This window comes from Hemiscyllium ocellatum, chromosome 12 (assembly GCF_020745735.1).
Source record: "Hemiscyllium ocellatum isolate sHemOce1 chromosome 12, sHemOce1.pat.X.cur, whole genome shotgun sequence".
In the NCBI taxonomy this organism is placed as follows: domain Eukaryota; kingdom Metazoa; phylum Chordata; class Chondrichthyes; order Orectolobiformes; family Hemiscylliidae; genus Hemiscyllium; species Hemiscyllium ocellatum.
The window spans coordinates 65,839,433-65,853,863 of record NC_083412.1 but is presented as its reverse complement, the minus strand read 5'-3'; the positions used below and the strand labels follow the sequence as shown (position 1 = coordinate 65,853,863).

At 40.2% G+C, this 14,431-nt stretch overlaps 1 protein-coding gene across 1 annotated transcript in view; it reads right to left on the bottom strand.

The window, feature by feature from the left end:
* The window catches only part of LOC132820598 (suppressor of tumorigenicity 14 protein homolog), a 63,416-nt gene that overhangs the window by 14,660 nt on the left and 34,325 nt on the right, over positions 1–14,431 (bottom strand). The window contains exons 8-9 of the mRNA XM_060832803.1: positions 10,937–11,070; positions 3,072–3,169 (exon numbers count right to left, since the gene is read on the bottom strand). Coding sequence (XP_060688786.1) covers positions 3,072–3,169; positions 10,937–11,070 — 232 coding nt within the window. The remainder of the gene's footprint in view (positions 1–3,071; positions 3,170–10,936; positions 11,071–14,431) is intronic.

The window sequence follows — 14,431 nt, the reverse complement described above, 5'->3', positions numbered from 1 at the left end:
GCAAGCAGAAAGATTGTTCAATCTTAAGATTGTCAATCATAGAGGAATTGACTTCTATAAAAATCTTCCTCAGGATCTTTCAGAAATGTTTAGTGCAATGTATCAACAAGAATTGGCTGCCAGAAAGTCTGTGCAGTTTCAGAGAGTTTTAATTACAGAATTTGTTCTTAAACTTAAATCCGTTTGTCACTATCTGTCATCCTGGTATTCAAACCCATGTTCCCATGAACATCAGCCTGGGATCTTTACCAATATACCACCACATGAATAGGAAGGGTTTGGAGGGATGTGGGCCGGGTGCGGGCAGGTGGGACTAGAGTAGGTTGGGATATCTGGTCGGCATGGACGAGTTGGACCGATGAGTATGTTTCCGTGCTGTACATCTCTATGACTCTATGACCTTGCTATGTTAGAATGAAACACCACATGGACAAGAAGGTGCTCAATCTGAGATGACTCCAAATAGAGTCCATGGTCTCACATTTCTCACAACTTACTGTTTGGTGATGACTATGTACATCTTATTTGTTCATAACTGGATGCAGAATGCGACTTGGACTTGTTCTCCAGTGTATTTGAGAACTTCAGCTATATGATCAGCATGAAGTAAACTGAAATAATGTACCAGCCGGATCCAGGAAAGTCTGATCTTTTGCCTAAAGTTTCAGTCCATGATAAAGTTATCAGCTAGTCCTCAAAATACATGAGGACAGCAGGTAAATCTATCCTTGAAATCCCCAAATTGCCCTTTAAAATTCACTCACGGGCATAACCAGAGAAAAGTTGCTTCCATAAGTGAAAGATGAAATGGTGAGGAGCTGCTCCTCCAGTCACAGGCCTCTGTTTCTCCCTTTCATGCTGTTGATAGTTCTCAATGAGCCTGTCAGATGTAAACGCATGAGAGAAGTAGTCAGTGATGAGAGGAGCAGGCGCAAAAAAGAAGCAAGGCTGCCAGGCATGGGAATAAGGCTGGTGAGTGAGGCCAATGGGCAAGGCCAATGACATCAACTAGTGAGCTCAGAAACAAAGATGGTATTGTCGCTGGCAGCAAGTCAGGGTCTGGGAGGGAGGGGATTTGTTGGGTGAAGTGAGGCTGCAAAGTTGAGAACCTAGAAGGAAGAGGGAGTAAAACTTGGCAGTGATGTGTATTGGTCCAACTTATTTTGTATACCTCAGAATAGTGCTCCAGTACGACCAGTGCATTCATTTCTTAGTATTTCAATTTTTCAAAACTGTTTTGCAATCTGAGAAAAAAATCTGTGGGTGTGCAGTGGAGAGAGGAGCTGCTATGGATAGAGAAACCGCAAGGGCGACAAGTGGTAGAGAGAGCCTGCAACAAGAATGAAAACCAGTTTTAAACATTGAGATGACTCATTTAATTGGGAGCATGAAATTGGAGATAATTAATTCTCTGCAAATTAATGTGGTCTCTAGATTAAAACTGCAGGAGTTCAGGAGCTACTTTATGGGGAAAATATACTGTCAGTTGTACAATTTAAAATTGAATAATTTTATTTCATAATGATTTGACTCATGTTTTTTTCACAAGAGAAAGCCTTAAATACCATAAATTACTTGAGCAGCAGTGGCTATGTTAGGGATAAAGATGCAGTCATTGCGCTGTAACCTCACCAGTTGCGAAAGCATGTTTAGGGTGATGACTTGTGTATGGAGGTTTGTCCATTATTTTCAAAGAAAGTATTTGTTATTAATTTATGCTAAATCTTGTGCCACCTGAAATACTGTGGTGTCTGGGAAATAAATGTTTCCTTTGCATATTGTGGCTTTAGACATTTTGCGGGAGTGTTCAATTCCCTCCCATGTATCAAAATAAACACAGACAGTTATTGTTACTAAATGACTGCATAATCTAAAAAAGGAATTTGTGTGACTTTAAGAACTGAGAAACCATGCAAGAATTGATAAAGAGAGTGTTGCCTTCAACAGTTTGGAAATTAAGAGGAATAATTTGCTTACCCAACTGAAAGAACCGCTCACTGCTCTATGCATGTTAGACTGAAGTTGTGTACTAGGCAATGAGGTCTTCACTGAACTAGCATGTTCAGTAAACATAACATATTGAGAAAGTAACAATTGGATTGGACTGGTCAGAATGCCTGACACTTGCTTACCAAAACAAATCTTCTATGCACAGCTCAAGTCTAGAGTGCATTACCATGACAGTCAAAAGAAAGCATTATAAAGGACACTTAGGAATTTTGATATCAACTTTATGGCCTGGCTGAAGCTCATCTATATTCACTACACCTGGTGTAACCAAATATGTAACAATCCTTCTTATCAAACCAAGATGTGAAGAGAAATATGAGGAAAGGAAATCTCGAGCCAGCAGCTTGTCCAAACAGCATCATCTGAGTTATCATAACACCTCTGTAAGAGAACCTACTGGGGCTTAGCTTTCACCTACATATCCACCAGAACTCTACCAAGCATCCTGGTTAACGAATGTAGTTATCATCATCTTGAAAATGAACGTAATTCAAGATATCAATACAATTACAATTCAAAAGCAAATAACTGAAGTGAGCAATGTCACTTTAATTTTACACCACTATTTGTAGTCTATAAATTGCATCACGTGGTCCCTTTAACATTGACATGCAACATTGACAGACACTAAAATGTTAAAGGGACAACAAACTGTATGTAACTTGTATGTCATCTACACAGGCATTTCCTGATTACTGCACAACTGCATCAGGACAATTTAGAGGGAATGTTGACTGTGAGGCACTTAGGGACATCATGAGGACTTAAAAATTACACCATAGTAACATACAACAAAAGAGTGTTAGACTTATTGATCAGACATTAATAGCGTACATGCTTTCTCTTTTCTGTGAAGAAAAGTACACAGATTTGCTTTCAGTTTTCCAGTATGTGCGATTGTATGCAAAACAAATTGTAAAGAATTGATTGTTAAATAATTTGACTTCTTTATTCTTCTACGCTTGAAGCAAACTATAAATTCAACAACACACAATCCTACCAATTGATAAATTTAGCTTTGTTTTGCCAAAACTTTAGGAGTCTGTTTCCCTGTGAGTTACCTTCAGATTCCATGTACAGTTTATTTCTTCTTTATGATTGTTCAAGTAACTGGGTGATGTGAAGCTTCCATTCATTCCACCCAGGATACCACCACATTCTGCAAAAGAAAGGAAACAGAATTTACTGTTAATTTAGTCCTCTAAAGATAACTGAAGGCTTGCTTCCATTAAAACAAAAGACATTTGGTGTGGTTATAATTCCTTAACTCAGTTGTAAATGTAGGTGGCAGGATTTCTCAACTGTTTATATTAAAAGAAAGAATTGTGGAGGCTGGACATTTGAAACAAACATAGAAATTGCTGGAGAAACTCAACCAGTCTATCAGCATCTGTGGAGAGAAAACATTGTTAACATTTTAAATCTGGTGACTTATTTGGAGCTGATAGCAGGTAGGAAAAAGTAGAAGTTATGCTGAAGATGGGGAGGGTGGTCAGGAAGAGGTGACTGGGTATGTGGAGCTGAGCCTAGAGAGAGAGAGAAATATGAAATGGCTAAGGAGACAGGAGGATTGTTAATAGTAAGCCAGGACAGAAAAGAAGGTAAATAAGCGATGATGAGACTTAAGAGTCAGTGAAAATGGGTTGGCATATCGAAAGCAACCCATGTCATGACAGGAGAAAGTGAGGACTGCAGATGCTGGAGATCAGAACTGAAAAATGTGTTGCTGGAAAAGTCCAGCAGCTCAGGCAGCATCCAAGGAGCAGGAGAATCGACGTTTCAGGCATAAGCACTTCTTTAGGAATGAGGAGGATGTGTCAAGCAGGCTAAGATAAAAGGTAGGGAGGAGGGACTTGGGGGAGGGGCGTTGGGAATGCAATAGGTGGAAGGAGGTTAAGGTGAGGGTGATAGGCCGGAGAGGGGGTGGTGGCGGAGAGGTCAGGAAGAAGATTGCAGGTTAGGAAGGCAGTGCTGAATCCGAGGGTTGGGACTGAGATAAGGTGGGGGGAGGGGAAATGAGGAAGCTGGAGAAATCTGCATTCATCCCTTGTGGTTGGAGGGTTCCTAGGCGGAAGATGAGGCGCTCCTACTCCAGGCATTGTGTTGCCATGGTCTGGTGATGGAGGAGGCCAAGGACCTGCATGTCCTTGGCAGATTGGGAGGGGGAGTTAAAGTGTTCAGCCACAGGGCGGTTGAGTTGGTTGGTGCGGGTGTCCCAGGGGTGTTCTCTGAAACGTTCCGCAAGTAGGTGGCCTGTCCCCCCAATGTAGAGGAGGCCACATCGGGTGCAGCGGATGCAGAAAATGATGTGTGTGGAGCTGCAGGTGAATTTGTGATGGATGTGGAAGGATCCCTTGGAGCCTTGGAGGGAAGTGAGGGGGGAGGAGAGGGGAGGTGTGGGTGCAAGTTTTGCATTTCTTGTGGTTGCAGGGGAAGGTGCCGGGAGCGGAAGTTGGGTTGGTGGGGGGGTGTGGACCTGACGAGGGAGTCATGGAGGTCGTGGTCCTGACAAGGGAGTCGCGGAGGGAGTGGTCCTGACGAGGGAGTCGCAGAGGGAGTGGACCCCAAGCAGAAGATAAGATACTACTCTTCAGAGTCTGACACTTCAACACACCACCGTGTTCCCAAGCCAACATTTGTGTCTCAGGCCTGCTGCAGTCCTCCAGTTAGGCACAGTGCAAGTTTAAAAACAGCATCTCATCATTCAGAATCTCAAATAAATGTCTCTACGTTGAAGGAAAAATATCTGAAATATTACTCCTTTGGGAAATTCTGATATGATACTTTATGATTCCAGCTATTAGTAGTAATGGTCAGATCCCAGAATTAAATTTAGCTTTATAGCCTATGAGTTTTATGTTTGGCAATTTGGGTTTCCATGGTCAATCATAGAGAAGTACAGCATGAAAAGAGACTCTATGGTTCAACTTGTCCATGCCAAACAGATAACCTAAATAAATCTAATCTCATTTACCAGCATTTGGCCCACGTCCCTCTAAACCCTTCCTATTCATATACCCATCCAGACGCCTTTTAAATGTTGTAATTGTACCATCCTACACCACTTCCTCTGGCAGTTCATTCCATACATGCACCATCCTCTGCACGAAAAAGTTGCCCCATACGTCCCTTTTAAATCTTGCCCCTCTCATCTTAAGCCTATTCCCTCTAGTTTTGAACTTTGCTAACCTGGGGAAAAGACCTTGGCTATTCACCCTATCCACGCCCTTCATGATTTTATAAACCTCTATAAGGTCACCCCTCAGCCTCCGATGCTCCAGGGAAAATAGCTCCAGCCTATTCAGCCTCTCCCTTTAAACTCAAACCCTCCAACCCTGGCAACATCATTATAAATCTTTTCTGAACCCTTTCAGGTTTCACAATGCCTTTCTTTTAGCAGGGAAAGCAGTATTCCAAAAGTGGCCTAACCAATGTCCTGTACAGCTGCATCATGACCTCCCAATTCCTATACTCAATGCACTGACCAATAAAGGCAAGCCTACAAATGCCTTCTTCACTATCCTGTCTACCTGCAACTCTACTTTCAAGGAACTATGAACCCGCACTCCAAGGTCTCTTTGTTCAGCAACACTCTCCAGGACCTTACCATTAAGTGCCCCAACTTGCCTTTCCAAAATGCAGCAACTCACATCTATCTAAATTAAACTCCATCTGCACTCCACAGCCCACTATACTGAATATATCACAGGAGGCTGCCAATGTACTTCAAAAAAGCGCAAAGTTTATTGCATACAAAAGGAAAACAAAACTCAAACTATTACATTATACAAGAATGAATAAAAATGTAAGCAAGAATGAATCAACTCTTTCTTACATCACTGAACTTACAGACACCAAAACCACTGCAAAAAATCACCTGTTTGCACTTACAAGCTTTTGTTGGGATGGTTGTACTTGGTTTCTTTCCTGTAAACTTTTGCATTCAATTGTTGCTAGCTTGTTTAGTTAACATGTCTTCACAAAATCCTTAAGTAAGTTGCTAACACAGCTCATTTATTTCTTAATAAAAATTTCTTAAACTTCTCTTCCACAATTTTCTAATTTTGGAGTTGTCAATTCTGCTGCATATTTCTCACCATATCTTCCCAAACTTGCCTCACTAATTACCCTGTCCCATTAGATTGCACACATCAATTTCCACCCCATCTGACCACACAAGGTACACAATAGTAGCCCACCCCATGAACAAACCAAAATTGCTAGCAAATTTCAGCAGGTCTAGGAAAATCTGTTGAGAGAAATCAGTTAATGTTTTGGATCCGGTGACTCTCCTTCAGAACTGGGCCTGAAATGTTAACTCTGATTTGTTTCCACATATGCTGCCAGACCTGCTGAGATTTTTCCAGCAATTTTCATCCCATAAACTCCGCAGGCTTCATGCTTTCCCAAGTCCCCACCTTCATGAGCCTGCACCACCTACTAACTTTCCTATGCAACCCCTATCTTATGAGGTGACCATGCACTGTTGTCCTCAGAATGGAGAGGCTTAAGAGGAACTTTAAGGAGATGATCAAAATTATGAAGGATTGTGATTGGGTACAAAAGGGAGGAACTATTTCAACTGACAGAAGGTCAATATTCAAAAGAACATTTTTAAATAGTTAGGAAAAAAACCAGAGGTCAGATGAGGAGATTTATATTCCATAGTGAGTTATGATAATCTGAAATGCACTGCCTGAAAGAATGCTGGAAGCAGAGTCAACACTAAGTTTCAATTGGAAGTTCCATAGTTATATGAAGTGAAAACAAAATAAATAATTAAAGCAATGGGGAAAGAGTGGGGAGTCAAAAAGTTATTTACAGCATAGAAAGAAGCCCTGCATGTTCATGCCAGTCGTCAAACATCTATCTGTTTTAACCCAATTTTCCATCACCTTGTACATAGCACTGAATGCTTTTGCATTTCAAATGCTCAACTAAATAGTTCTTAAATGTCTTGAGGGTTACTGGCTTTACTATCCTCTTAGACAGTGTCTTTCTGATAACCACAATCCTCTGGATTTTTTTTTATTCCTTTAATCCCTTCTAAACCACTTGCTCCTTACCTTAAAATTATACTCCTGATTATTGATCTCTGTATTAAGGGGAAAGATTTCCCCTTATCTACCCTGTCTATGGCTCTCAGAATTCTGTACACCTCAATCAGATTGTTCCCCTCAGTCTTCTCTGTATTGACAAAATCAAATCCAGCCTGTCTAGTCCCTCTTAATAAGTGAATCTCTCCAGCTTAGGCAACATCCTAGGGAATCTCTTCTGCACCTTTTCAGTGCAGTTACGTGTTTTCTATAGTGTGGCAATGAGAACTGCATGTACTGCTACAGCTGTGGTCTAACCAATGTTATATTCTGTTCCATCATAAACTTCCTGCTATTGTATTCAGTGACTTGACTAGTAAAGGCAAGTATCACATATACCTTATCAACATGTATTGCTGTCTTCAAGGATTTACAGACATGTGAATCACTTCGGTCCTTTGTACTTCCTAGGGTTCTACCATTCAACATGTATGCCCTTGCACTGTCAGACCTTCCAAAATGCATGATCTCACAATTTTCAGGATTAAAGTCCATTTGCCACTTTTCAGCCCATCTGACTAGCCTGTTTATATTGTCAGGTTGTTGAAAGCTTACTTCCTTGCTATTTACCATACAAACAATTTTCATGCGTCTGTGAACCTATTGATCATTTCTCCTGTATTCATGTCTGGACAATTTAATGTACAAGACAGTCAGCAAGGGACCCAGCTTGGAATCCTGTAAGCGAACCACTGGACACAGGCACACAAACACTCTTCAAACAACATTCTGCCACTAAGCCATTTTGTAGAACATAGAACATTCCAGCACAGTACAGGGCCTTCAGCCTGAATCCAATTTGACAAATTGTTCCAGATTCCATTAGCTCTTAACTTCATAACTAGTGGGACTAAGGGGACTCTCTTTCATAGAGATGGGCTAAGTGGCCTCCTTCAGTTCTGCAAGTATTCGTGATTCTCTGATACAAAGCAGAGAGATTTTGTTCCTTCCTGAAAATAGTGATGTTGAGTAAGATTGTGAAGAAGGGAACAAGAAACCAAAGAATGTACAAATCTAGCACTGCTGCAAGCTACCAAAACTCTGAAGTAGTATATTATGAAGGACAGATTCTTCTGAACTATCACACCTCTCCAGACCATCAATATTTCTGTCATACATCTAACTGGGCTTGGCACCAAGCATACCCTAAAAAAATGCAACTTAGTGAATGTTCCTATTACACCATTAATAAACAGCTATCTCAAAAGAAAATATATTATTTCACTACTAATATCTGCAGCCTTTACTTGACAAATTAGATTAGATTTCCTACAGTGTGGAAACAGGCCCTTTTGGCCCAACAAGTCCATACCGATTTTCCAAAGAATAACCCCCCGCCCGACCTGACCCAACTAATGCACCTAACATTATGACAATTTAGCATGGCCAATTCACCTAACCTGCACATCTTAGGACTGTGGGAGGAAACCGGAGCACCCGGAAGAAACCCATGCAGAACACGGGGAGAATGTGCAAACTCCACACAGACAGTGACCCGAAGCAGGAATTGAACCCGGGTCCCTGGTGCTGTGAGGCAGCAGTGCTAACCACTGTGCACCATGCCGCCCCACAGTTACACAATTGATGCCCACCTGCAGATTTCTCTTATGCATTCCTTATCTTGTGCTTGTTTCCATTTTCTGGTGATTCTATGAAGTGATCACAGGTTGGGAAGTGGAGAGCTGCCAAAAGTCCACTAAAAGCAGTTGAAATAGTTGATATTGCGATGTTGAAGACCTCTGACTAAGGAGTACACGACTATAGACTGTTAGGATTCAGCTCTCACTTGAACAAACTGACCCAGCATTCTGGCTATAACATGGACACAGTGTAAATAGCTTTTGAAGAAGCAAGCATACCGTCACCATGAAGGGTACAGCATGTCCTCTCCCATACAGCCAATGGTGCTGTCAGGGAGCTGACCCTTAGTCGTCTGCTCTGTGTGAGGTACGCTGGAAGGCATATATTATCCACAATCTCTTTCCGGCTTTATAAACTGGAGATGTAGGAGTCTTGAGCCAAGATGTCACGAATTTGAACTTTCAAAGAAAGTATCACTGGCATTCTGTTGAGCTCTCAAGCACTCATACGACTGACTACTCATTTTAAGGTTACTGGCATGGTTTCAAAACTATTTAAAATGAAGCAGACAAGTTATAGTTCGAACAGTGAACTGACTTGCACGTATGCAATGCAATGTACACACAGATATTTGAAGTTCAATAAGCCCATGCTGTTCTCATCTGTGTCCTTTGGAACATTGCCAGGATGCAAGCCATTTCCTGGGCTGTATTACTTCCTTCCCTGCTTTTGAACCTATGCACTTGTGCTGCACTGAGGCTCCATGGGCATACCTCTTTAGGCTATCTCCTGAAATATGTACATTGTCAGTCTCCAAACTCAGGTCTGAAAATGTAACATTATGAGATACTTTCTTTTAGCTATGCTACCTTTTGCTTCTGCTGCAACCTAATGTTAATCTGACAAACATGGATCTAGCAAAAGGAAGGAGGAGGAGCTGGTCTACCTTCTACATAGGTTTTTTCACAATACAACATAAAGCACAAATATAAACTACTTTTCCACAGGCCAGCCAGACAATGAAAGCGTTTTTATAACTGTGTCCACTAATTTAGTCAGCTGCTCTTAATCACAACCAGAACGTGCCCATTACACACACAAGTGACACAGCATTTAGAGTGAAAGTGTCCATGTGATGTGACAACACTTCAAGCTTTGCACATTTTGCACTTGGTAATCTATTATACATTGATGCAGTTTTAGTCATTAGCTGCTCACTATTGTTAAACATTTCAGCCATGTTGCAACAAATGTCAAGCGATGAAGAAACTTAATTTTGACATAAAAACAACATGAATGATTAAAAATTTAATTCCAGGTGCTGTCACAAAAGTTAAATATTCTTTAAAACAAATCCAAAATTCCCCAGTTTACCTGTCTTTTAGAACTAGGTTGACAGCATGAATCAGGCTTTTGTACTTAACAAGAATTACTATTTATTACAAATAAATTCTAGCTACAGATAAACAACTATGAATCACCTACATATGATGCCACTCCCTTATAAACCCCTTCACCCACATTCATACAGACAGACAAAGACACAAGGAAAAGTGGGTTTCATGGGCAGAGGGAAATGAGGTTCAATGGCTCCTATCCTCAATCTTCCTTCTCTAGGTACTTTAATTGCTTGGATGGGGAGCAACTCATTCACACTTATAACATCTCTGACTTATTGGTTAAATTTCACAGCCTATAGAAAGTGATGAAGGAAATAATTAGGCTTTCTTCCAGCTTAAAGGTGCTTTTTACTGCAGAGAAAAGACATTCCGGAGGTCTCTTCAGCTTCTGCCCAAACATCCACACCCGCAATCTGTTCAGCGACCTGATACCTGATGAAAGTTATTGGCGCGCAAAAGGTCTTTGTAATCAACAACTAGTCACCATTTCTCAAATTAATTGGTGATCTGATACAAACTAAATCTCCTATGCATACACCCTTTAGCTCCAGCTTGTCTGTGACTCGATTTTCCCATTCTCTTAAACAAACAGCCATGTGAATACTTAGAAGGTGCAGCAATACTTTCCACAAACATTACTTTTAAAACAGACCTACTTCTATTTCAGTTCATATTTAGAAACACAAATATAAAAAGATACAGTCTTTAAATTACTTAACAATCATTCAAAGAATACTTGAAGGAACTTTGTCCCAACTATATTGATTTGTAATGTACAACAAAACTAATGATTCAAGATCTAAAGAAATTAATTTTCTGCAGAAAGAAAGAACAATGTAATTTCTTTACCTGTTACTGGTACTTGCAGAAATGTTACTGAATATTGTGAAAGGTCACACTCTTCTGTTGAGCTAAAGGTGATTAATAGCATGTTCCCGGAAATAATAATCTCATTTGTAATAGAAAGACCAGATTGTCTGAATCTGCAAGTCAAAATAATTTACATTACTTTAATAAAAAGTAACTTTTCTGAACAGAGATATTTACAGAATATAAAATAAAAATGAACAAAAAATAAAATAAACATTTCAATTGTAAGATGGGAGCATTAGAATAATTCAATGGAATTTTCCAGTTATATGGAAAATCCATAGCGTTATCAGTGAATCATTTACAGGAATATTTCAATAGGACCGGATTCCAGTTTCTGTATCCCACTGCATTACAGCTGCAAATAACATCAATTATTCAACCTTGGACATAAAACACAGAGACAAAGGCAGGGACCTCCCATGTTGGAAAACCCCATGTCATCAAACTTCACAGGAAATAATGTAGGGTTTGCTGTAATAGGTCATACTTTGAGTCTCAACTATGGCCTTACAATGGAGCTGCTGAGGTCATCTTAAAGCATTCTTGCAGGGTGGAAGAACACTGCACACATGACAAAACCACCAACCTCTGGCCTGTGATGCAAAGTGGAGCTTGACAATTATATACAATTGAATGGATCTACCCTGCAGACTCTAACAAAATTTATCGATGAAAGTTTTAGATAGGTTGGGTAAAATCGGTAAGGTGGGCCTATAAGCTATTTAACAGCCTTGATAGTCTAACAGCAATGATAAAGGTTTTTCTCATTTTCTTGGTGGTTTACATGTGCAGTATAACATAAACCTCTACACAAATATTTTATACTTCACATTTTACCAGTACTTGTACATATTATATCAAATTAACAAAGTTATTTCAATAACTGATGTTCAAAATAGAGTTGGCAATTGTCCACATTTGGATGGACAGCACAGATTTGTGGCTTCTCATTGTGTTGTTCACCTACAACCTAACGAATTTGTTGTTGCAAGAATTTAAACTTCCCCATAATAGTTCATAGCATCTACCTTGTGGTAAAACACTGGAACCACCCATTCACCTTACGTAAGGGAATGTCATCGGATATGATATTTAGTTTATGGTGATCTGTAACTCAAATGGCATGTTGTCCAATTGTGCAGTTAGTCAAAATTGCAGGGGCATTGGCAGTTTCATAATGTCTATGGGCATTGGCAATTTCATTCTTGGTGCACCTATTTAAAATGTTACCTAACTTTCATTTATGTTCAGGAGCTATGACTAATTTTACTTTTAATACTTGACCAACAATTGACAGTGTTGGGACTCATCCGTTGTAAAACTCACAACCATTATTTTGGGGCAGCACAGTGGCTTTCGGTGCTGCCTCACAGCACCAGGGACAAGGGTTCAATTCCAGCCTCGGGACACTATGGAGTTTTCACTTTCTCCCCGTGTCTGCATGGGTTTCTTCCGGGTGCTCCGGTTGCCTCCCACAGTCCAAAGGTGTGCAGATTAGATGCATGAGTCAGAGGGAAATGGGTTTGGGTGGGTGACTCTTCAGAGGGTCAGTGTGAACTTGTTGGGCCAAAAGGGCTTGTTTGCATATTGTGGGAATCTAATCATTATGTTCTATTAGCTGAGGCAGTAGAGGTTGACTGATCCACCACACCCAGCTCTCTAGCTGCGTAGCATGATGCATGTAAAATAGAATGTTTTCATGAACTAAAGCAACTCAGAATTATCGCCTATCGGGGTTCACGGAAAGTTCATAGAGTTCAACTTAACAGGGGAGTTCCCATTTCCTCTTGAATTAAGAAGTGTGGTAGTACTGAGCAACTTTAAATGAAACAATAGTGGTTGGACTTCAGTGAGGCACAAAATGAATGAAAACTCGAGGATACATTGTAATCTTTATTTCTTACTGAGTTTTCTAATAACTAAATTGCACATAGCATTATATATCTTTTCAAAAAACAAATCAAAATTAGTATTTTCTAATAGTTGCCTGTTGGTGGCAAATAGATACTTGTTTGTTAGCAATTCTTTGTAAACAATATAAAATATGCTTTTGATTCTTTTTGTATTTATGTTCTATGTTTACATTAATTAAAATGGAGAGAACTATTAATGGGACAAGCAACCATGCATCAGATAATGATCAAAAGCTGTCTGGAACAAAATGTATTTTGAAAGGATAAATGCTCAGCATACTCTTAAAAAATTAGTAATTAAATATAGAAGGCATTTAGCCAACTTTGCTCAAATTTTAGCAAAATGATTAAGAGAAAAGCAGTGTTCGAATGGCAATATTTCTGTCTCAGGCATGCTGCAGTGCTCTAGTAAGGCTCAGTGAAAGCTTGAGCAGTGACGCCTTATCTTCCACCTATGTACCTTGCATTTTCAGGAGTCAGCATTGAGTTTAACAGTTTCAGACTATAAATTCCTTCCTCCATGTTCTACCCTCATACTTAGATCCTATTTTGTATGGGTTGCTCCCAGCGCAGTCAACTCTTTTTCAATCATTTTCATTTCAAACCAATTTCCAATAATTTATTTTCTTGTTAGCATCTTTCCAGTGCTTTTTCTCTCTGCTTATCTTTAGCAAGCACCAGATTTTCTATTCACTGCCCATCCACATCAGTTATCAGCGTATAAACCACCCTTTCCCAGCTATTTTCCATTATGAGGATGACTCAAAGGACTCAAAATGTTAACCCTTTTTTCCCCCTCTACAGATGCTGTCAGACCCTCCGAGTTTCACCAGTACTTTCTCTTTTCATTTTAAAAATTACATGGGCTCACCTAAAGGTTTTTTCCTCTGAAATGATATCATTTTGTGACGCCTAACAGGCATGGACTTACACTTGGAATTTAAGGGTTGTTTGGTCCTGGTTGAAGGAAGTGATCTGAATAAGGGCTAATTGAAAGAAAATGTGTTTATAAAGGAGAGGAATGATTGGTAGAGAGAGGAAATCAATCCACAGGGGTTCATACAGAAGCCAACAACACAAGAATATGTAATTTGATATCTGATTCTCCAGTACATATACAGTTATAGAGTCATAGAGATGTGCAACACGGAAACAAACCCTTCAGTCCAACCCATCTATGCCGACCAGATATCCCAACCCAATCTATTCCCAACTGCCAGCACCCGGCCCATATCACTCCTAGCCTCCACCACATTCTCTGGCAGCTCATTCCATACACATATCACCCTCTGTGTGAAAACATTGCCCCTCAGGTCTCTTTTATATCTTTCCTCTCTCACCCTAAACCTATGCCCTCTAGTTCTGGACTACCCCACCCCAGGGAAAAGACTTTGTCTATTTATCCTATCTATGCCCCTCATAATTTTGTAAACCTCTGTAAGGTTACCCCTCAGCCTCTGACACTCCAGGGAAAACAGACCCAGCCTGTTCAGCCTCTCCCTATAGCTCAAATCCTCCAATCCTGGCAATATCCTTGTACATCTTTTCTGAACCCTTT